General features: G+C 40.9%; 1 protein-coding gene across 1 annotated transcript; it reads left to right on the forward strand.

Annotated features, from left to right (window-relative positions):
* The first annotated feature begins 524 nt into the window (after positions 1-524).
* Positions 525-16580, forward strand: LOC132399805 (protein FAM110B-like). Its single transcript, XM_059980573.1, has 2 exons — positions 525-698; positions 13973-16580. Exon 2 carries the CDS (start codon positions 14216-14218, stop codon positions 15206-15208), a length of 993 nt encoding a protein of 330 aa, XP_059836556.1. The 5' UTR covers positions 525-698; positions 13973-14215; the 3' UTR covers positions 15209-16580.
* Positions 16581-24081: the final 7501 nt, after the last annotated feature.

The following is a 24081-nucleotide window of genomic DNA, read 5'->3' on the forward strand; positions in this document are numbered from 1 at the left end:
TAGATAGAATCTGACTAGTTCGTGCAACAAAAGAAGGTACAATATCAGTATTAAATGCACTCGGATAGTTAAGCAATTAGTTCTGCCAGCTCCTGGTCGAACTGGTGAGATACACAATTACTTATGTTGGTGTTTTACACGCCCCTAGTCTCCCGCGCTGGAAATGTAAAGGCTGCTAACAGGAGCTAGAAGGGAGAATGGAATAGATTGAAGTGAAATATCCGAAACGGGCCTGGTGATAAGCAGCATAATAATAAAGCCAAAAGGAGTAAATAAGCGAAGGAGTTGAAAAAGCTTTCTGCCCACTCCCTTTGTGTTGTGTCCCTTAACGTTCACGCAGCTGACAGCATTTCTGACTTCCCCATCCACACTGGGAATGGGTGCGGAGGGACGGGACGAGAAAGTCGGCAAGACCATTGAAAATTTCTCTCATCTTTGCAATTTCAAACCACAGTAGTGTAGGCAGGGGAAAACGAAAGGGTTAATTTCTTATAGGTTGCCGCCCCGCCCACATATTCACAGGAAATGAGTTCTTCGTCGGACGGATCGCATCCTGCACATGAAACCAGTCCAGACAAGGCACGGAGGAGCCAGTAAGGTAATCTGGAACTCGTACGTTTGGATCAGCCAGTCATTCTTCACTTGACCAGTCCACTTCGTCGGCGTTCGTCGTAAAGGGAAAAAGGATTAATTTGCAGGTAGGCTGTTATGCTCTACGATCAGACCACTTTGGGTGAATTTTTTTCAGGTGGGGAGCTACGAAGGACAACCGCGGTCGCCCCATTAATACTATTGTACTCGTGTACGAAATGCAAGTTTGGGTACTGTTTAAACAAAACGCTTTCGTTTGATTTCCTGTGTTTTAATTTATATTTCTTGAATTCTGATGATCTTTTATTGCGGCGAACATTGACAAAGCATGGTCTTGTTCACCAACGAGTGTCTAGGTGCAGGATTTCGTCAATCTTCGTGTCACCATCGACTATAGGCATTAGTAGGCTTTTTAACCCTGGAAACCATCCAGCCTGCCAGTAAGAGCTTTCTTCCGTGTTCTGGTTTAATGAAATAGGACACCCATTTCAAATGCAACCAGTGCGCAAGTGAAATATTTCCCTCGTGATTATTCGGGTCATTGCAGCTAGAGTTGTGTGAAGGAAAATTCACGGGACAAACCTACCTGAGACCAGACCCACGAGATTCAGCAGATGCTGGAAATGAGAGAAACGCACACAAAATTCTGGAGAGACTCAATAGATCATCATTCGAAGCGTCCGGCTAGAAAAGTGGACAGTTTATTCATTTCCATACATACAGTCTGACCTGCTGGCTGCCCCAGCATTTGGTGTCATACATGAGACTAGCCAACCTTGTTTTACAATTTAATGTAGAAACTGAAAACATATTCCCGGCGGAACGTAGGTCAAATTTCAGGAGAGCCGCAATCCTGGAGGCGCTGTTTTTGAAAGAGGCGTGAGCAGAGGACCGTTGGCTTTCAAAAGTGGACCAACTATGTCACCCTCGATCAACAGCAATAAAGCAAATAATAAAGTCAATGTCAATTCCATTACTGGTTTGCGGGTCTATGTGTAAACTTGTATTGTCTACCTAATGGCAAAACCTAATATTACTGTAAAATGTTTTATTGCATGTTTTGATAATGGAAGCGCACCTTATTGTGTGTTATTTTATTGGGGATAAAAGCTAGGTCTTTTTTGCCTAGCAGAGTATTTCAGTATTTTATGATTTCAATAGTAACAGCAGAAGAGAAAGTTGAGTTTTTTAATAAAACCATTAGTTTGGCAGATGTATCAGATATGAAGTCAATGTGCAGGACAGAAATGAATTGAATTGGAGACACAACATACAAAACTTAGTTCATTGAAAGGAGGACCATAGAAATCGACAGCACATTCCAGACCCTTCGGCCCACAATGCTGTGCTGATCTTGTAACCGACTCTAGAAACTGCCTAGAATCTCCTCACTGCATAGTCCTCTAATTTTCTAAGCTTCATGTACCTATCTAAGGGTCTCTTAAAAGACCCTATTGTTTTGCAATTTTATCCAAAACATTGGAGTGGTATTAAGGAAATTTACAAAAAAATATGCTGCTTTCTTCCAAAATAAATCACAGCTTAAACCAAATTCAGTGGACATCAAATTATTGCTAAGAAAGAAAATGGGATAAAGTTAGTGCTGTATTTGCAAAATTAAGTTCACAAATCTTTGATCTTCCTAATAAACTTCTATATTAATTGGGCAGGACTTGCTATCAAAAATTAACCTCCGTGTGAACTTTATGATTACTGTACACCATGAGCAAATCATTAACACAAAATATTTATCATTCGCTTTTTTAATAGCTTATTGTTAAGAGATGCCCTGGAATATCTTAAGATGCGCCCTGGATACCAGAAGAATTACAGGTCATTTCAGGAATTTTGTATTACCGGGTGCATTGTGTTAAGTCTGGTGAACTCTGGTAAAGTCACAGTATTTTCAGCCTCCCTCTTGACCAAGTATTTGTGCAATTTATTTTTTTTAAGACCCTCATTCAGCAGATTTTGTTTGTACCCTTGTGAAATCCCTTGAGACATTGTGATATAGGCTTTTGTATAAATGGTTTTGTTGCATTGAAATGGGGAAAGCACTTATTGGTAAGCTGAAGGTTTGCTTTTCCACAAGTGGTGGACTACCACATTTTTATCTGTAGTGAAGTTAATATGAGCTTCTCTGAATTATTAGTCTGTACCTGTTTGTGGCTAATACAAGAAAATCAAAGATCTTAATCACAGAAAATAAGATGCAATATTTGGACCTTTCTGAGATGACTATTTTACCGGCTGGATTTTAGGGAAAACTGAATCACGTGACAGAGTTAAACACCTCTGACACCCGCTTTCAAATTAGTCCAGACTACAGACTACAGAGTGTGTTAAAAGGACGAAATTCACTTCTATATCATACACTTGAGTGGTCTCAATTCATTTCCTGGTCAGCAAGGCCTATGATACAAACTCTTCCAAATTTGGGATTTGTTAATACTCTCACTTTGACAGGTCACAAGGTATCTTGTATGAGAAGTGTGGAAAATCTGCCAAGGCAGAAATGAGCTTCTATTTGAAAAAATGTTAGGCAAATTTGATGATTTTTGTTCTGTATCTAGTTGTATTGTCTCTTTTTTTTACTTCATATCCTGCTCCAATTGTTGCTTTTCTTAAACAGAGGACTTCTTTCCAGCACCATCCATAACAGAAAGGCATTGAATACAAATGCACATACACACAGTTCTTTTTTGTGTTAGCACCAGCACTATAAGGCAAGCATGGACATTACAAGAATAAATAGATTGGCAAATTAGTTTTGATATTTATTTTGCGCAGTGAGAAGATGAGTGACCAGTCATTTAGTGACCAGGCTTTGGTCTGCCTCTTGTAGCAGTGTTTATGAAATTGGTTTGTTTCAGCTTCTGATCTGTTATTACTATTGACTAGCAACTGCAATTTCAAAGACAAGTTTGGATTGACAGACACCTATCCAAATATAAGGCTTTCAAGTCATACAAAGAAAAATAATAGTAATGGAAGATGGTTAATATCCTTCATGGAAGGATGTCTGCCATTCTTCTCATTTTTATATATGATTCCAGACTTGTCAATGTGGTTGACCTTTACTAACTCAGTTCCAGGAACTTAGAAAAAGGGCAGATGAAAACAAAATGTTAGTATTGCCAGTGACATCCACGACAGGTCATTGTTTTGCCAAAATGATCATTACTTCTTTACCCACATGTGTTATATGGATATGGTTTCCTGGGTCACATTCTAGAGCATATATTTGTCTTTCTTTGAACTTAAAACCAGCATTCAGGGATTTGACATGGTAATTAGCAGCACAGTGAGTAAGAGAAGACTATAGCTTCAAATTAAACTTGGAAAGTGAAATCTGATCATGTAAAATTATAGCAGAAATTACAAAGGACTTAACATCAAGTAAATTTGTCTGAGCACCTCAAAGCTGCATTTTATGTCACTATTCTAGTTTATTATTTTACATGAGTATATATCTGCTTCTCTTTATTGCAGCTTACCCTTTTCTCACTATCTATCTGGTGGTCTAATTTTGTCGTTTCTTAAGAACTACAAGATTCATTGTGGTACAGTTAGTACAACAAAGCTAATGTTAGAATCATAGAGCAATACAGCAGAGAAACGGGTTCTTTGGCCTAAACCTCTATATCAGGGGTGTCAAACTCATTTTAGGTCACGGGCTGGATTGAGAAAAATGCGACTTCATGCGGGCCGGATCAGTTGTGCACGCGCGCGTGCTCCCACAGCTTTCGTTGCCTTCATTTTTTCAACCTGCTCTCATGTGTTTCAGTCTCTGCTATATCTAAAATTGTTTCACTTTACGAATTTCGTTTTTTATGAAGCAGATTGCCTAGCAAGCATTCTTTTTATGATTGGTATTAACTTACAGACGTAGATTACAAGAAAGTACGCAACGAGAAATAAACGATGCTATTTCGGCTAAGATTGTTTTGGGAGCCATACCTTTTCCATTAATAAACCGTTTGAAATCGAGCATTAGCAAACACAAAGGTAGACATAACCGTTACACAGAAACGCCATTTCACAAAGCAACTTTTTATCCCGGAACTCTGTTGTGTCTTTCCCTTTGCTTTCCATGACTGACAGATCTCCTCATGCAACTCGAAACATCTTTTCAGCACTTTTCCTTGGCTTAACCATAGCACCTCTGTGTGATAGGGCAAATCATTATATTCTGAACCCAACTCCTCCAGAAGCGACTTGAACTCGCGGTGATTTAAACCTTTGGCTCTTATGAAGTTAACTGCTCCTGTTATAGCGCTCATTATATGTTCCATTTTCAAGGCTTTGCCACACAACGATTCCTGGTGTATGATGCAGTGATAAGCTGTCAGCTCACCTGCGCCGTTTTCCTCCCGCATCTTCTCCCGGATCCTGCCCACCAATCCACTCTTTTGACCGCACATCGCGGGCTTCTGTTTCTTGTCCAAATGCTTGTATTTGTCGTGGTGTTTCGTTTCATAGTGTCGTCTTACGTTATATTCTTTAATTACAGCCACACCGTGTCCGCACACAAGACAAACAGGTTTGCCCTTTATATCTGCGAACATATACTCTGCCTCCCACCTGCCTTGAAAACCCCTGTTTTCAAAGTCCACCTTTCGTTCAGCCATTTTTGGGGTGAGGGATAGCTGAAAGTTGACCACACGTGACTAGCGCCATAAGGATGCTGATGAGAGAGTAAGGCAAGCGCGAGCAATGCACTGGCAGTGCATTGTGGGATTTGTAGTATTAGTGGTGCATGCAATATACCGGCGGGCCAGCTCTAATAGAAAAAAAATTTATTCATTAATGGTATTCAGGAAATAAACCAGGGAAACCGAATAAACACTAAAAACCCTGAAAACCTGGTACCTGAATAAACTCAGCATTAGCCATATCATACGCCATAGGCGCTTCGATTACTGGGGCCAGCTTTAATAGTAATTAGATATTATCTCGTGGGCCAAAGATAATTCCAGATTTGGCCCGCGGGCCTTGAGTTTGACATATATGCTCTATACCAACCAAGGTGCTGACCTAAGCCAGTGGCTCATATCCCTCCAAACCTTTCCTACCCATGTACTTAATCAAATATCTTTTAAATGTTATTGTATCTTGTCTTATTGACAATTTTTGGTAGCTCATTCCATATATGCACCATCCTCTGCATGAAGAAGATGCCCTTGTGTCCTTTTTCAATCTTTCTCAATCTTCCTCATCTTAAATATATGCCCTCTAGATTTTAGTTCCTTTACCCTTGGAAGAAAAGTGATGTGCATTAACCCTATCTACTCTGTCCCTCATGTTTTCGTACACCTCTACAGGGTCACCCCCTCAGTGACCTTTGGCCATGGAATAAAGTCTGAATCTGCTCAATCTCCCTATAACTTGAGCTCTCAAGTTCTGGAAACAGTTGAAGACTTAAGATTGAGTGATTCAGTCACGAGTATATGATTGTTACAGTGCAGAATTAAACTGAGGTGTAAATTTGACCACAGAATCCAAACAGAAACTCGAGTGCACACTGAAATTTTGGGTGCCTTGTTTCCATATGTCTCTGTAAAGAATGGTAGACACACAACACTGAACCCAGAGTTTGTGGAATGCTTATTTGACATTGATGTCCCACCGTCAGACATGAATTTATAATGGTGGGAAAAAACACATGGGAGAGTCTATTTACTTGTGTATAAACTTAATAGATGACCTTAAGCTTTATATGTTGGGGGATCCCCTGAAGAAGCTATCAACAGAGTTAGTGCAGATATAATGACGAAGCAGTTATCCATTATCTAGATGCTCATTTCTTACAGTTATTTCAGACCCAATACCTGATAACTTTACTTTCCAACTTGTACCTCAGGTGCTCTGACCATGATGGGATATTGCGCAAGTTTATTATTGACACTTTCCTGACTCTTAGGATTGCAAGCTTTTAACGTGTATAACCAGGCAAAAAGCTGTGAATGATGCTACTTAAAGAACAGCAGAAAAGATAGCTTTTTTTTATGAATTCTCCATGCAGTGCTATTTTGTATGTTCATAAAATTAATGGAATGTATCATGTTCATATTATATTATGGCCAAGTTTGCACTAGGTAGCCACTTTATTAGGTACTTCCTATACCTAACAAAGTGGCCACTGAATGTATTTTCATGGACGTCTGCTGCTGTAGCTCATCAATTGCAACATTTGAAGTGTTGTACATTCAGGGTTCTCATCAGTACACCACTGTTGTAACATGTGGTTATCTGAGTTACTGTTGCTTTGAGCCAGTCTGGCCATTCTCCTCTGACCCCTCTAATTTACAAGGTTTTGTTCACCCGCAGAACTGATGCCTACTAGACTGTTGTGTGTGAAAATCCCAGATAATCAGTTTCTGTGATACTCAAACCACCCGATCTGGCACGAACAATCATTCCATGATCAATGTCACTTGGATCACATATCTTCCCCATTCTGATGTTTGGTCTGAGCAACAACTGAACCTGTTGACCATCTCTGTATGCTATTATGCATTGAGTAGAGGCCACGTGATTAGCTGATTAGATATCTGCATCATTGACAATAGACAATAGGTGCAGAAGTAGACCATTCGGCCCTTCAAGTCTGCACCGCCATTCTGAGATCATGGCTGATCATCTACTATCAATACCCGATTCCTGCCTTGTCCCCATATCCCTTGATTCCCCTATCCATAAGATACCTATCTAGCTCCTTCTTGAAAGCATCCAGAGAATTGGCCTTCTGAGGCAGTGCATTCCAGACCCCCACAACTCTCTGGGAGAAGAAGTTTTTCCTTAACTCTATCCTAAATGACCTACCCCTTATTCTCAAACCATGCCCTCTGGTACTGGACTCTCCCAGCATCTGGAACATATTTCCTGCCTCTATCTTGTCCAATCCCTTAATAATCTTATATGTTGCAATCAGATCCTCTCTCAATCTCCTTAATTCCAGCATATACAAGCCCAGTCTCTCTAACCTCTCTGCACAAGACAGTCCAGACATCCCAGGAATTAACCTCGTGAATCTATGCTACACTTCCTCTACAACCAGGATGTCCTTCCTTAACCCTAGAGACCAAAACTGTACACAATACTCCAGGTGTGGTCTCACCAGGGCTCTGTACAAATGCAAGAGGATTTCCTTGCTCTTGTACTCAATTCCCTTTGTAATAAAGGCCAACATTCCATTAGCCTTCTTCACTGCCTGCTGCACTTGCTCATTCACCTTCAGTGACTGATGAACAAGGACTCCTAGATCTCTTTGTATTTCTCCCTTACCTAACTCTACACCGTTCAGATAATAATCTGCCTTCCTGTTCTTACTCCCAAAGTGGATAACCTCACACTTATTCACATTAAACATCAACTGCCAAGTATCTGCCCACTCACCCAACCTATCCAAGTCACCCTGAATTCTCTTAACATCCTCATCACATGTCACACTGCCACCCAGCTTAGTATCATCAGCAAATTTGCTGATGTTATTCTCAACGCCTTCATTTAAATCGTTGACTTAAATTGTAAACAGCTGTGGTCCCAATACCGAGCCCTGTGGCACCCCACTAGTCACCACCTGCCATTCCGAGAAACACCCATTCACCGCTACCCTTTGCTTTCTATCTGCCAACCAGTTTTCCATCCATGTCAATGTCTTCCCCCCCGATGCCCTGAGCTTTGATTTTACTCACCAATCTCCTATGTGGGACCTTATCAAATGCCTTCTGAAAATCGAGGTACACTACATCCACTGGATCACCCCTGTCTAACTTCCTGATTACATCCTCGAAAAACTCCAACAGATTAGTCAAGCATGACTTACCCTTGGTAAATCCATGCTGGCTTGGCCCAGTCCCATCACTGCTATCTAGATATGCCACTATTTCATCCTTAATAATGGACTCTAGCATCTTCCCCACCACCGATGTCAAACTGACAGGTTGATAGTTCTGTTTTCTCCCTCCCTCCTTTCTTAAAAAGTGGGATAACATTAGCCATTCTCCAATCCTCAGGAACTGATCCTGAACCTAAGGAACATTGGAAAATGATTACTAATGCATCTGCAATTTCCAGGGCCACCTCCTTTAGTACCCTAGGATGCAGACCATCTGGACCTGGGGATTTGTCAGCCTTCAGTCCCATCAGTCTTCTCATCACTGTTTCCTTCCTAATGTCAATCTGTTTCATTTCCTCTGTTACCCTATGTCCTTGGCCCATCCATACATCTGGGAGATTGCTTGTGTCTTCCTTAGTGAAAACAGATCTAAAGTACTCATTGAATTCTTCTGCCATTTCTGTTTCCCATAACAATTTCACCCAATTCATTCTTCAAGGGCCCAACATTGTTCTTAACTACCTTCTTTGTCTTCACATACCTAAAAAAGCTTTTGCTATCTTCTTTTATATTCCTGGCTAGCTTGCGTTCATACCTCATTTTTTTTCTCCCCATATTGCCTTTTTAGTTAAGTTCTGTTGTTCCTTAAAAACTTCCCAATCATCTGTCCTCCCACTCACCTTAGCTCTGTCATACTTCCTTTTTTTTTAATGCTATGCAATCTCTGACTTCCTTTGTCAACCACTGTAGCCCTTTCTTCTCTGAATCCTTCCTTCTCTGGGGGATGAACTGATTTTGCACCTTGTGCATTATTCCCAAGAATACCTGCCATTGCTGTTCCACTGTCTTTTCTGCTAGGCTATCCGTCCAGTCAACTTTGGCCAGCTCCTCCCTCATGGCTCCATAGTTTCCCCTGTTCAACTGCAACACTGACACCTCCGAGCTGCCCTTATCCTTCTCAAATTGCAGATAAAAACTTATCATATTATGATCACTACTGCAAGATCGCTTATCAAATCCTGTTCATTACATAACACTAAATCTAGAATAGTCTTGTCCCTGGTCGGCTCTCGTACAAGCTGTTCCAAGAATACAATACTCTACAAACTCCCTATCCTGTGGTCCAGCACCAACCGGATTCTCCCAGTTCACCTGCATGTTGAAATCCCTTATAATTACTGCGACATTTCCTTTGCCACACGCCAATACTAACTCCTTATTCAACTTGCACCCAATATCCATGCTACTGTTTGGTGGCCTGTAGACAACACCCATTTGGGTCCTTGTGCAGAACACCCTAAAGGTTAACTTGTGGATAGAGTTGGTGATGAGAAAGGCAAATGCAATGTTAGCTTTCATTTTAAGAAGTCTGGAATACACGAACAGGGATGTGACGTTGAGGCTTTATAAGACACTGGGGAGGCCTCACCCTGAGTGCTGTAAACAGTTTTGGGCTCCTCATCTAAGAAAAGATGAGCTGTCATTGGAGAAGTTTCAGAGGAGGTTTACAAGGATGATTTCAGGAATGAGAGGGTTATCACACAGGGAATGTTTGATACCTCTGGGTCTGTACTCTGGAATTTAGAAGTTTAAGTTGGGGGGGGGGTATCTCATTGAAACCTTTTGAATCTTGAAAGACCTAGACAGAACAGATGTGGAAAGGATGTTTCCCATGATGGGGGAATCTAGGACAAGAGGGCACAGCCTCGAGATAGAGGGGTGTCCATTTAAATCAGATGCAGAGAAATTTCTTTAGCCAGAGGATGGTGAATCTCTGGAATTTATTACCAGAGGCAGCTGCGGAGTCCAGTTCGTTGGGTGTATTTAAGGTCAAGCTTAATCGGTTCTTGATTAGAAACAGGGAGAAGGCTGGGAATGGGGCTGATGATTGAATAGCAGAGCAGACTCAATGGGCCAAGCGGCTGAATTCTGCTCCTATGTCTTTGGTCTTGTAGTATGATTGGATGACTTTGATCACAGACAGGTGGGCCAGGCATGAGAGAAGCTGTAAACAGAACTTTAATAGTGGGTGGATGATGAACAATGCGTTGTACCCACATCTTAATGTTTGTATGCTGATTTAGTAGTGTCATCACTAAATATGTTTTGGGCAGATGCCAGTTTACTGTAGGTGAAAGCAGAATCAGCACCTGTAAGGGATTATACTTGTGTATCAGATCACCAAGTGGAATAAAAACATTAGGAAATGTATTATAGGCAACTGAATTATTTTTAGTGATGTTTTTGGGACCCAACATCATTTATGCAATATGGGTAGTATTCTAAATGCAACCTTCACGAGAGGAAAATCTTCAAAAATTTAAGGAGGCTTTCAGAGAGGATCGTTAAAATGGTGCGACACAAAAGAAAATGATCAGCAGTGAGCTCATTTTGGTCCATTATAGAGTCATAGAAAAGTACAGCTCAGAACCAGGCCGTTCGCCCCCATCTAGTCCATGCCAAACCACTTAAACTGCCTATGCCCATTGACCTGCACCAGAGCCATAGCCCCATACACGCCTACCATCCATGTACCTGTCCAAACTTCTGAAATTTTAGAATCAAACTTGTATGCGCCACTTACACTGGCAGCTCTTTCCACACTCCCATAACCATCTGAGCGAAGAAGTTTCCACTCATGTTCCCCTTGAACTTTTCACCTTTCACCCTTAATTACAATGTCTGCTACATTCTAAGACTTATGTGCAAGGCTTGTAAGCACATAATTTGTCAGCTACTACCATATCATGGTTATAACTCTTTGGTATTATTCGTATTGACAAAGATGAAATAAATCATGTTCACATAGAGAAGCAGATATTGTAAAGTACTTTTGAAGTTCTTTCCTGATTGTTGCTGGGAAGGTATCATTTACTGATTACAAGCCTTTAATGGCAATTCCAAGATCAAATTCTGCTGTTCTTGTTATAGCAGCATCAAGGATACAGAGAGGGGCACCCCACTTGCTCAATATAATAATGGTGTTGAGGATAGAACATCCACAAATTTCTACACTGGTGCCTTATTGAAACTACTTATGTGAAGATAACATCATTAACATAAAATTGCTTTTTATTCTACAAATTTATAGAACAACTTCTTGTCACATCAATAGTAAAAAACTAGAACTAAGCAAAAAGACCTGATTTGAGGAAGACAGGTAATCAATCACACTAAGTGGATAAATAGTCAGAAGGACAACATGAAGCAATTTCATCCAAAGTGAAATGGATTGTATGTTAGCTATGCTGAGGACATGGAGTGGTGATAACAAAGGGATTGCTAGGCAAGATTATGGAAGATTTCCATGCAGAACTCTTGTATAATGAACATGAAGCTGATAGCCAGAGGATTTTACTATTGACTGTTGCCTACAAAGGTATAGACAGTAGATGTATAGTGTACCAGAATTGGAGAATGGACCTTCCTGAAGCATTACTTTGGTGTGGAAGTTACTTCTGGATCATCTCAGTTGATCTACATGCATCCAGACACCATACATCTGCGCAGATGTATATAAATGTTGTCATATCACAAAATAGTTTCTAGTTTGGATGACGTTTGTTTGATAAATTATGAAGACCATTGTGTATAAAGAAAAGGCAGTTTACATGGTAATAGAGGCATTGAGTAAAAACATCACTAAAAGAGGCATGGAAGGTCAGCAAAGGTCACAATCAAACTGGTATGCAGCATCTGTCCTAAACACCTTACTTAACAGTAAGGGGAATCCGTGGAAGTGCAATGCATTGGAAACACAAGATGTACTTGAGGCTCACCAGACGTTAAAGATGAGGTTATTTGCTTGGCACCAGGCCTAGAGCTCTTCCACCTCCTCTCTGTAGGCCATTTCATATTTGTTGTTAATGAGCCCCACCTCTGTTGTGTCATCAGCGGTCTTGAGGATGTGATTGCTCAGACATTTTGCCAGTATTGTCATGTATGAGCTGAGTATACAGCACTGGGCTCAGCACACAGCCCTGGGCAGCAGCTGTGTTCAGGCTGTTGGGGAGGGAGGAGCATCCTGTCTGAGGTCTGATCGCTAGAAGAACTAAGACAGTACCCTTTAAAGCCATCAGAATAAGCATTATTAATCCAAAGATCAATAACACAAAGTCTGGTTGATCCATGAGTTCTAAACAATTCACAAGAAGCACAGCTGCAGGTATAGTATGATACTGATGAATTAAATGTAAAAGATTTTAATATTTAAGTGGTTGTAAACAATAATTGTTACTTGGATAGCATTTGAATTGCAAAAAGTGCTAAGCCAGTTATTTTAAGGATTGTATCTCATAATTTATTAGTCTGATCTGCAACAATATTTATGCAAAGTTCCACCTATGATTAACCCTTAGATCATTGTTCATTGTTTGAGATTCTTGTATGCAAGTCCATCATACAATGGACTTTGTAAGATATTAAGAATCCACTGAGTTCACTGGCGTGTGCGTGAGACCAACAATTAAAATCCACTTTGGGTTTGATTTTGTTTAATCCACAAATTTGCATGCATTCATGGGAAATTTTGTAAACAAATCATTGTCTCTATATTAATGCTAAAGAAATTCAATGGAAAAATGTACACCAGCTGATATAAAAGAGAAAATGTCAGATAAACTTAACAGATTATGCAACATCTGCAAAAGAGAAACAGTACATTTTTTGGAGCTTTTAACTTCAGATTCTTAGCATCTGCAGTTTTTCGTGGTCTTTATTCTGTATAAGAATTTAATTCTGTATGATTCTGCTTACTTAGTTTTGTTATGGAAAATGTTGCTCTGATTACATTGCTTGGCAAACAATGCAGTATTTAGACCTTGGCTCCGTCTTGGCCCTGCCTATCCCAGCTATTTTTATGCAACAGATGGGAGAGGTATAGCCAGGGGCAATGTAGTGAAGGTAAACTATACCACCAGGTGTGGCATTACAGCTCACCAACTGAGTTTTTATATCGTTCACTGGAATCCATTGTATCCACTGATTTTTGTTGTTAGTTTAAAAGGTACATTTAATGTCAGAGAAATGTATACAATATACATCCTGAAATGATTTTTCAGTTATCTATGGTAGCACAACAGTATTTTAGTGCTACAAGGATATAACTTGAAAATCATTGATTAATGATTAAAAGTTAATGATAATCCCCCAATTCCAAAGGAAATACTTGCATTTATTTTAACAAACATCATTAATACCGCTCAACCAATGTTGTTTGCAGTTTTGCTGTCTAAAATCAATGCTGTTTAAGTACATATAAAATTATATCTCTATAATGACCTTTTAGCTTTTCTAAAACAGGGAAAACACCCAAAAAATGCTTAATATTGATATGCTTGTTAATCGTAGTATAACTTAGTCAAGTGGACTTTCTCAGAAATTGCAGAGACTGATACAGGTAGAACAATCAACAAGTGGGTGGAGATTATTTCTTTTGAAATGACTATTTAACTAAGTAGCAATTGCTAGAACTTTGTAAATTTTAAGAGGTTTCAAGCTATTATACTACTGTCTTATACTAATATTCTTCATGCCTTTCAGAAATACCTGCTAAATAGAGACATTCACAACCCTGTAAAAACTAATTTGAAGAAGGAACAAAGAATTTGGTGAATAATTAGCAAACCCAGAGTGAAGAAGCTTGCAGTTTTGCTGATGCATTCAACGGGCTGGACTGAATGTCAAGCATGATGTCCCGATTCTGATGAGTACAAGTGGATACTAGGTATTGGGTTTCTGGTAACAAGAAACAGAAGGCGATAAGTTTTTTAATTTTAAAAAAAAATGCTGAAGCAAGTCTCTGGTACCTCTACATTCACCCCACCAGTCCCTTTCCGGATTCTGAACAAAGGGCCAGATTATTTTCGAAAGCAGATGGAGAGTGGCAGCCGGAAGCCAAGTGCTGTAGAACGACTGGAAGCTGATAAATTAAAATATGTGAAGAGCCAGCAAGTAGCAAACACTCGACAGGAGCCAGTGAAACCAAGTGTACCTGTCCTGTTACCAAAGGTCAAAAGGACCCTCCAAAGTCCCAGGAAAACCTCCATTGCTGGGGCCAACAGAACAGATAACTCTGATTGGAGAGGAGCTTTAAACCTGGAGACCTTAAGAAATTTAATCCTCATTTATGAGTCACCAAACTCACCAACGAAACAGTCAAGCTCTGCTGAACAGGCTAAGGTTTCAGACTCTGGAGTCCTACAGAACCATGGTGGACAGGAGCCTGTGAATAGTTTTGGGTCTGAACTACGCAACAACATCCTTGTGCCAGCTCACAATGCAGCAGTTAGGCGGGTGGATGTGCGCCCCAGTGTGAGCAGGTGTGTCAGGAGTCCGCCATGCCCTTCCCTTCCCAAGTCAAGACTTCCATCCTCTTCCAGTTCCAGGGCTTCATCAGGGAAACTTCACCCTGATATGACCAACCGACAACAACTCCCACTGCACAGGTCCAAATCTGATCTAAGTGACCGCTACTCACGAGCTAGTGCCAACCTGGAGCGATTCTTCAACTATTGTGGTCTGGATCCTGAGGAGCTGGAGAACATGGGGATGGAATGCTTGGCCCGAGCCAGCTCTGACATAGTGTCCCTAAAACTCTACAGTGCTAGTAACCTCAGCTCTGAGTATGGTCCTTCTCAGTGCAGTAATGCAATTGAGGAAAAGCCAAATGAGCGCATTCCATATGGGATCTCCATCATTGAACGCAATGCCAGAGTCATTAAATGGTTGTACAGCTGCAGGGAAGCAAAGGAATCACAGAGAGTATCACCTGTTTAAGGCAGAAAATACTAGGAGAATGGAGAAGAAGCATGAACTGAGATTTGATGATCTTGTCGTTGATGTGGCAGTTGTCATTTCTTTTGCATTGTGTGGAACTCGAGCTTTATTGTTCATTACTGCCATTGGCTGCCTACTTTTAAAAGGATGTTTAAACTTTTTTAAAGGGCTGTCTATCCTACACTGTGAAAATAAGACTGCACAATTTCACTTAAAATATTTTCTGTCTGTTGAGATAAACTGAAGGACTTGTGTGATTTAAAAGAAAAGTAGATCTTCCTTGATTTATAAGATCATTACAAATGATCTGAAGTAGGATAACTGTGTAAATTTAGTCCCCTAAGTTTGAATACTTAACAGTAGCAAATAATATGAAATAAATGTACACAGGTTATTGTCATTTTAGGGAAAAGACAGAATAAACCAAAGGGTACAAACAGATCATCCTCCTGAAGGTTAGCCTAAATATGAATATAATTCCTATTTTAGACATCGATCTGCTGTGTCTCAAATTTCAGAAATTAGTATTACCTGTTTTGTTCTTGTAGCATTAACATTTCATCTTGAGCTAAAACTATATTCTTTCTGATAATATTTTGTAATTGTTTTTATGAGTATCTCTTTTCTTAACACAGATCTTTTATAACTATATAATAAGATTGCAAGTTGATGTTTTGCTACTTTTTAAATTAAAGATCAATGCCTGTTGATGTGAGAAAACAATATCTTTCTGTTTTGCTTTTTAGAGAATGTACATGATAACCATTGTAAAGAAATTAAGGCATCTGAATTATAATCAATATTTCTACAAGCTGTCCAGCTAAATTCAACCTACAGTTTGAATCAGCATTGTATTGGTTAGTGACATAATACAAAAGGTTTTACAGTGACTACTTTCAATAAAAGACTAAAATACAAAGTGGTTTGGGTTAATAATTTAGAGGTGAAGAGTTTAAAACTCCATCATAGCAGTTTTTAAAATAAAACACTACACTTTTATTTAAAATAAGCTGGAAGCAGGTAATGAGCAATTGGATTGTCATTGAAATCCAGACAAGTTCACTCATGCCCTTGAGGGGATCTTCCAATCCTTATCAGGTGTGGCCAGTACGTGACACCAACCCTGGAACAACGTGTATGGTTTTTAACAATGTTTTAATATGACTGAGAAAAGCACTGAATATTAAGGGAGGGCTTTCTCTTGTAGCATAGATCAGGGATTATCCAGACTTCAAAACTTTATAGTAAACTTGAGAAATAACAAAAAATATTAGGTAACTGTTTAAGATGAAATCTAGGTCTGGACACTAATCACAATCAGGTTTAATATCACAGGGATATGTCGTGACATTTGATAACTTTACAGCAGAAGTACAATGCAATAAATTATAGAAAAAATGTGAATTACTCTGTGTGTGTGTGTATATTCATATTAAAATAGTTCTGGGTTGAAAGAATTTTGATCAAAATCCCAGAAAACTGATTCTCAGTGTTTTGTAATCTTAACCTGAAACACTTACTGTTTAATCCACAACAAGTATTTCTGATAGTACAATACAAAGAAACTCCTGAGAAACCCAAAATTTGTTTAGGAAGTAAGAAACTAAGGCTGGAGTAAGCCGCTGCCTTCTCCACCATTTAATAAGGCAGTGGCTGGTCCACTTTCTTGATCACCATATTTCCTAACTCTTCATTATCTGCAAGTATTGTATCCATAACATCAGAGGACCCAAACCGCTGAAAAGGTGGAGAAATCCTAAGTTTCTTTCCATCTCAGTCTCAAGACAGACTCCCTTCCCTGAGATGATAACATCTGTGCACGTCCTGCCCTGTACCGCTCCCCACTGCTCCCCTAGTTTTGATCCCACACCGAGAAGAAAATATTCTTCATAAGTGTTCTGTCAATCTCTTTCAGAGTGTTGCATGGCAGAATGGGTTACTATATTTGTATTTGTGTGGTTTATTCCAAAACATTCCATTTCCAGTAAGTACTTCCTTGAAGGGAAAACACACACCCCAACGTTCAGAGTTCATAGTAATTCACGAATCAGTCATAGAAATATAAAATGTTCATGCACCACTATTATCTCCACATCCAAATGCAAGCCTCCCTAGATAACACTGACACCATTCCTCCGTGCAAAGCAGTTAAGTCTGAACAATTCGGCTTCCCCATTCTGAATCCTACCCTTGTACACAATTTGCAACTCTTAAGAGTGGGGCCTCAGACTACGTAAATTATAAGGATAGCAGCAGAATAAGGCCATTTCAGGTCCAAAACTGTTGACAATCCTCCAAGTACAGCCCAACTAGAGTCTTATAAATGCTCAGCATTATCCCCTTGCTTTTATATTCTATTCTCGAAATAAATGTCAACATTTCATTTGCTTTCTTTACCACAGACTCCACCTGTAAATTAACCTTCTGGGAGTCTTGCACAAGGACTCCAAGGTCACTCTGCACCTCTGATGTTTGAACCTTCTCCCTATTTAGATAAAAGTCTGCAATATTGTTTCTTTTACCTCAATGCATTATCATATATTTCCTAACACTGTATTTCATCTGCCACTTTTTTTGCCCATTCTTCCAATTTATCGAAGTCCCGCTGCAATCACATTGCTTCCACTGCACTAGCTACACCCCCCCCCCCCCCATCTATCTTCGTATTATCTGCAAACTCTGCCACAAGACCATCAATTCCATTATCCAAATCATTGACAAGGTGAAAAGTAGTGGTCCCTGAGGAACACCACTAGTCACTGGCAACCAACCAGAAAAGGACCTTTTTTATTCCCATTCGCTGCCTCCTGACCGCCAGTCATTCTGCTATCCGTACCAGTATCTTTCATAAGATTTTATAATGTTAAGCAGCCTCGTGTGGCATTCTATCAGATACCTTCTGAAAATCCAAGTAAATGACATCCACTTGTCTACCCTGCTTGTCACTTCCTCAAAGAAATGGAACTGATTTATCGGGCAAGATTTCCCTTTACAGAAACCATGCTAACTTTGACTTACTAGTCTCCAAGTACCCTGAAACCTCATCCTTACTAACAGACTCCCAACTCTTTCCCAACCAGAGGTTAGGCTAACTGGCGTATTATTTCCTTTCTTTTGCCTTCCTCCCTTCTTAAAGAGTGGAGTAACATTTGCGATCTTCCAGTCCTCTGGGACCATGCCAGAATCAAATGATCCTTGAAAGATCATGACCATATCTTTTCAGCAACCTCTCTCAGAACTCTGGGATGTAATCCATCTGATCCAGGTGACTTATCCACCTTAAGACCTTTGAGTTTGCTTAGCATTTTTTCCTTTGTAATAGCAATGGCACTCACTCCTGCTCCCCGACACTCACGGACCTCTGGCACACTGCCAATGTCTTCCAACGTGAAGACTGATGCAAAGTGCCCTTTAAGTTCATCTGCCATTTCTTTGTCCCCCATTACTACCTCACCAGCATCATTTTCCAGTGGTCCAATATCAACTCTCATCTCCGTTGCTCTTTTTATATAATGGGAATAACTTTTGGCATGCTGCTTTATATTATTGGATATCCTTTTGGTATCCTGCTTTATATTATTCACATCTAAAATGAATCTACATTCTGTCTTCAGCTACAGAAGTATTGCCACATAAAAACCTAATGTCTGAATGGCACAGTACACAGATACAAGGATTAAGTAGCCCAGGCTTCACATGATGTTATTTCAAACTGAAACTCCTTGTGCAAAGTTACACAAGAAAACATAAACCAAGTTCTATTGTTTTTATTCAGACCACCAATCCAAGTCCAGTGTTAATGCGTAAATCTTTAGGCAATCTGTTTTATATTCAGTTATTTCATCGAAGAAAGATTAATTTTATGGACAATGCCAAATAATTGTTTTCTTGCATCATTTTTTCAGCATAAACGCATTAAATTACATTACATTGGAATATTGCACTAAATTTTGAGGAAATGAATACTATATGTTTGATCAGCCAGTTGCCTTAAGACTTTCATGCCAAACTCTACATTACCAGACCTATTAATAAAAAAGATCATCATAAGGAGCAGCATTCAATTAGACCATAAGATACAGGAGCAGAAGTAGGTCATTCGACCCATTGAGTCTGCTCCACCATTCAATCCTGGGCTGATCCAATTCTTCCAGTCATCCCCACTCCCCTGGCTTCTCCCCATACCCTTTGATGCCCTGGCTAATTGTACCATTGATTGCAATGGCCCATATATCAGAATACAAAATACCAGGGATGGAATAATTTACCATTCAATTTCCCATATGGAGTTTGGCTCATTGAACTCTCCAGATAACTATTGGCATACCTTACAGCATTGCCTTCCGGATTTTTATTTTCTTCAATGTACTCAATAAGATTTGGTAACATGAAACCAAAATGGAAGAAGCAGAACATAAAGAACAAAGCGTGAGTCTGGCTTCATTTCCACAAGCTCAAGATTCAACAGATTTCCTGTCCTATAGGGAACATATTAAACAAAGTAATTTAAAAAATGGCATATGCTATTGAAAATAGCTATTAGCAGGTTCACTGCAATTACACAAACAAAAAATTTTACATAGTTGGAACTATAAGTTTTACATAGCCTATCAAGTTAAAACTGGTAACTACACTCGTTGGGTGTATTTAAGGCAGAGATTGATAGGTTCTTGACTGGACATGGCATCAAAGGTTATGGGGTGAAGGCCGGGAACTGGGGTTGAGGAGGTGACTTAAAAAAAAAGGATCAGCCATGATTGAATGGCAGAGCAGACTCACTGGGCCAAATGGCCCAATTATGCTCCTGTGTCTTATGGTCTTTTACATTCTTATCCTTTGTCTCTCCAAAGTAAGTATTAGATGTTCTGATATACTTTTTTATTGCTGAATAGAGTTTATTAGAATCTGGCAGTACAAAATAAATAACTATTTTAATTAACATTGGAAGCTACCACACGTTATTCATCTGGGAAGTTAATAAAGCATTCACTGACCATTACCAAGCACCTATTTAATCTTTGCTCTCTTACTCTTATATATGTAATAAACAGCAAGTAAGAATTATAAAAGAAATGCTAAAAAATCTTGATGTTTAAATAACTCAGACTATTACTAGCAAGAACAATGTATAGTTACTAAGTTGGTTGATTAAACGCTACTGGGTTCACTTTGAACTGGTTGATTAGAATTCAGAAACTTAATGTGAATCATAAATTACTAATCTTTTCAAACTTAGCAACTATGGATAAAATGGGAGGAACCTCTTTCTTTTATCCACTTTGAAAGTGCCCTGAAAATGCACTGAGACCAAATTAATTTCATTTCCAGCCATGGGTATATTTATATATAAAATTATGGACCATCCATAGCTTACGTAATTCCCCTATTTGAAGTTGAAACATACTGTTTTTCTTTTATTTGAGACACAGCACAGTAACAGGCCCTTCTGGGCCACAAACCTATGTTGACCTATTACACCTAGTAACCTACACACACTTAGGATGTTGGAGGAAACCAATGCACCCAGAGGAAACCCACACATTCACGAGGAGAACATACAATCTCCTTACAACTGGCAGTGGGTATGATGGAAAAAAACTCAAAGAATGTTCATTCATTGCTTAGCAATAAATATTTACATTATATACACAACCAAAGAAAGTAATTCAAAAAAACAAAACTTAGTTAGGTAAGGTTTTACCAGTACCGCATACCTGCATGGAAGTTCTGGCTAGAGCTGTATATTTGACCAGCTATATATAACTAACACTGGAATGCCTGCAGCAGAATGGTTAATTTATTGCGTTCATTTCTGACCGTCCATTATATGAGATGTGGAGGCTTTGGAGAGGGTGCAGAAGAGGTTTACAGGAGGCTGCCAGATTAGAGGTTGGACAAACTTAAGTTGTTTTCTCTGGAGCATCAGAGGCTGATGGAAAACCTGATAAAATTATGAGAGGCATAGATAGATGAGATAGCTGATAACCTTTTTGCAGGGTCAAAATGTCTAATGCTAGAGCATGAACTTAAGGTGAGAGGGGTAACTTCAATGGAGATATGAATAGCAGGGCTTTTACACAGTGGGAAGTGGGTGCCCAGAATGCACTGCCAGAGGTGGTAGTGGAGGCAAAAATGAAAGAGGTGTTTAAGAGGCTCTTAGATAGGCACATGAATATGCAGAGAATGGAGGGAGATGGACATTGTATGATCAGAAGATATTATTTCAGATAGGCATTTAATTACTAGTTATATTCAGCACATTGTAGGATGCATGGCTATGTTTGCTCTTGGCAAATTTTGCTGCAGAAATGGTTTCCCATTGCCTTTTACTGGGCAGTGTCTTTGCAGGACGGGTGACCCCAGCTATTATCAATACTCTTCCGAGATTGTCTGTGGGTTGTCAATGGTCACATAGCCAGGACTAGTGATACATACCTGCTGCTCACACGACCATCCACCACATGCTCCCTTGGCTTCAGGTGACCTTGATCAGGGGTCTAAACAGGTACTACACCTTGCCCAAAGGTGAAGTGCAGGCAAGTGGAGGGAAGGAGTGTCTGACACCTCCTTTGGTAGAGACATATCTCCATCCTGTAACACATACCTTTTGCAAAAATTAAATCAATTACCTTCCAGAATCTGTCTCAAACAGTTGCCGAATCTCAGCCCTTCCCTTTTTTCTCCACCCTGCCAACTCTATCTAGTCTCTTGCAAACTATTTCATCACAAACTTACCATCTCCTCAGTCTTACTTTCCCTTTGAATTAGCCGTCCTCACTAAATTACCTAATAGCATTCAACTCAAAAAATATGCAAGATGTCATTTGGCTCACTAGTTTGGGGAAGGACAGGCAGATGATTGGGCAAGATTACCGTTTCAGTGGGAGATCAGTAGGGAGAGACGTGTGGACAAGGGAGTCGCGTAGGGAGCAATCCCTGGAAGTGGAGGGGCGGGAGAGATCTGCTTGGTGGTGCGATCCCTTTGGAGATGACAGAAGTTACAGGGAATTACGTGCTGGATGTGGAGGCTATTCGGGTGGTCGGTAAGGACAAGAGGAACCCTATCCCTGGTGTGGCGGTGGGAGGATGGGGTGAGAGCAGATGTGGGTGAGGGCAGTGTTGATGGTGAAAGAAGGGAAGCCCTTTTTGAAGAAGGAAGGCATCTCAGTTGTTTCATAGTGTACAGCTCACGGCTCATCCTGAGAGCAGATGCAGGAGAGACAGAGGAACTTGATGCACCATCAATAACTCTTGGAGACGTGAGTCAAGGTAAGCTTTTATTGGCTGGAAGAAAGCACTGTCAGCAGCAAGAGACCACCACACAACATCCTGGAGACTGAGGGAGGAGCAGTGCCTCCGATCGCCTTTATACAGGGGTCTGTGGGAGGAGCCACAGGAGCAGTCAGTGGGGGGGCGTGTCCAGACAGGTATATGTAGTTCACCACATTCACCCCCCCCCCCTTTGTTTTAAAAGAGAGTCCCCTTGGGGCGAAGTTTCTTACAAGTATATTTACAGGTTAAGTCTATCAGGTGGTCGAATCTGTCGCTGCGATCTACGTAGCACCGGCTGTGATTGCACAGGTGCCGGTGGTGATTGCACCAGAGACGGTGGTTGTGCTGGTTCCGGCCTAACTGGAGGAGTCAGCCCACTAGGAATCAGTGATCCCTCATGCATGTGCTAGGCGCCCGGTATGGGAGTGTCGTGAGGAGGCTGTGTAGGGCTTGGTGTGCGCAGTGTCAGGTGGGTATACACCTCGGTGGGTACAGGGTTCATAGTTGCCGTGGAGTGTTCGGGGTAGTGGTCTGCTGCTCCTGCGGGCGCCAGGTCGCAAACGGAGACTGTCCTCCCACCCATCAGGAAAGACCACGTAGGCATACTGGGAGTTCGCATGTAGTAGGTGAACCCTCTCGACCAGCGGGGAGTATTTATTGCTCCTCACATGTTTCCGGAGCAGCACTGGCCCTGGGGATGTCAGCCAACCCGGTAGGGTGGTCCCAGTGGCAGACTTCCTGGGAAAAGAAAAGAAAGGCGCTCATGAGGGGTGGCATTGGTGGACGTACATAACAGAGAGCGGATAGAGTGGAGCGCCTCGGGGAGGACCTCCTGCCATCGAGAGACTGGCAACCCCTTTGACTTAAGGGCTAAAGGTGTGGCCATCCACACTGTGGAATTCTCCCTCTCCACCTGTCCATTTTCCCGGGGATTATAGCTCGTGGTCCTACTAGTAGCAATGCCCCTAGCCAGCAGGTACTGGCGCATCTCGTCACTCATAAGGGAGGACCCTCTATCACTGTGGATATAGCAGGGACATCCGAACAGAGTGAAGAGCTGGCACAGGGCTTCTATGACGGACGTGGTAGCGGTGTCGGGGCAGGGGATGGCAAAGGGGAACCGCGAATACTCGTCGATAATGTTGAGAAAGTAGGCATTGCGGTCGGTGGAGGGAAGGGGGCCCTTAAAGTCAACACTCAGTCGCTGAAAGGGGCGGGTGGCCTTGATAAGTTGCGCCTTTTCAGGATGGTAGAAGTGTGGTTTGCACTCAGCGCAGACTTGGCAGTCCCTGGTCATCGTCCTGATGTCCTCCAGGGAGTACGGCAGGTTCCGGGCTTTCATGAAATGGTAAAATCGGGTGACCCCCCGGGTGGCAAAGATGTGCATGGAGGGCGTGTAGCTGGTCGAGCTGTGCGCTGGCACATGCTCCCCGGGATAGGGCATCGGGGGCTCATTGAGCCTTCCAGGCCAGTACAAGATATCATAGTTGTAGGTGGAGAGTTCTATTCTCCACCGCAAAATTTTATCATTTTTGATTTTGCCCCGCTGTTGGTTGCTGAACATGAACACAACTGAGTGCTGGTCGGTCAGCAAGGTGAAC

Source organism: Hypanus sabinus, chromosome 9 (genome assembly GCF_030144855.1).
Source record: "Hypanus sabinus isolate sHypSab1 chromosome 9, sHypSab1.hap1, whole genome shotgun sequence".
NCBI classification, from domain to species: domain Eukaryota; kingdom Metazoa; phylum Chordata; class Chondrichthyes; order Myliobatiformes; family Dasyatidae; genus Hypanus; species Hypanus sabinus.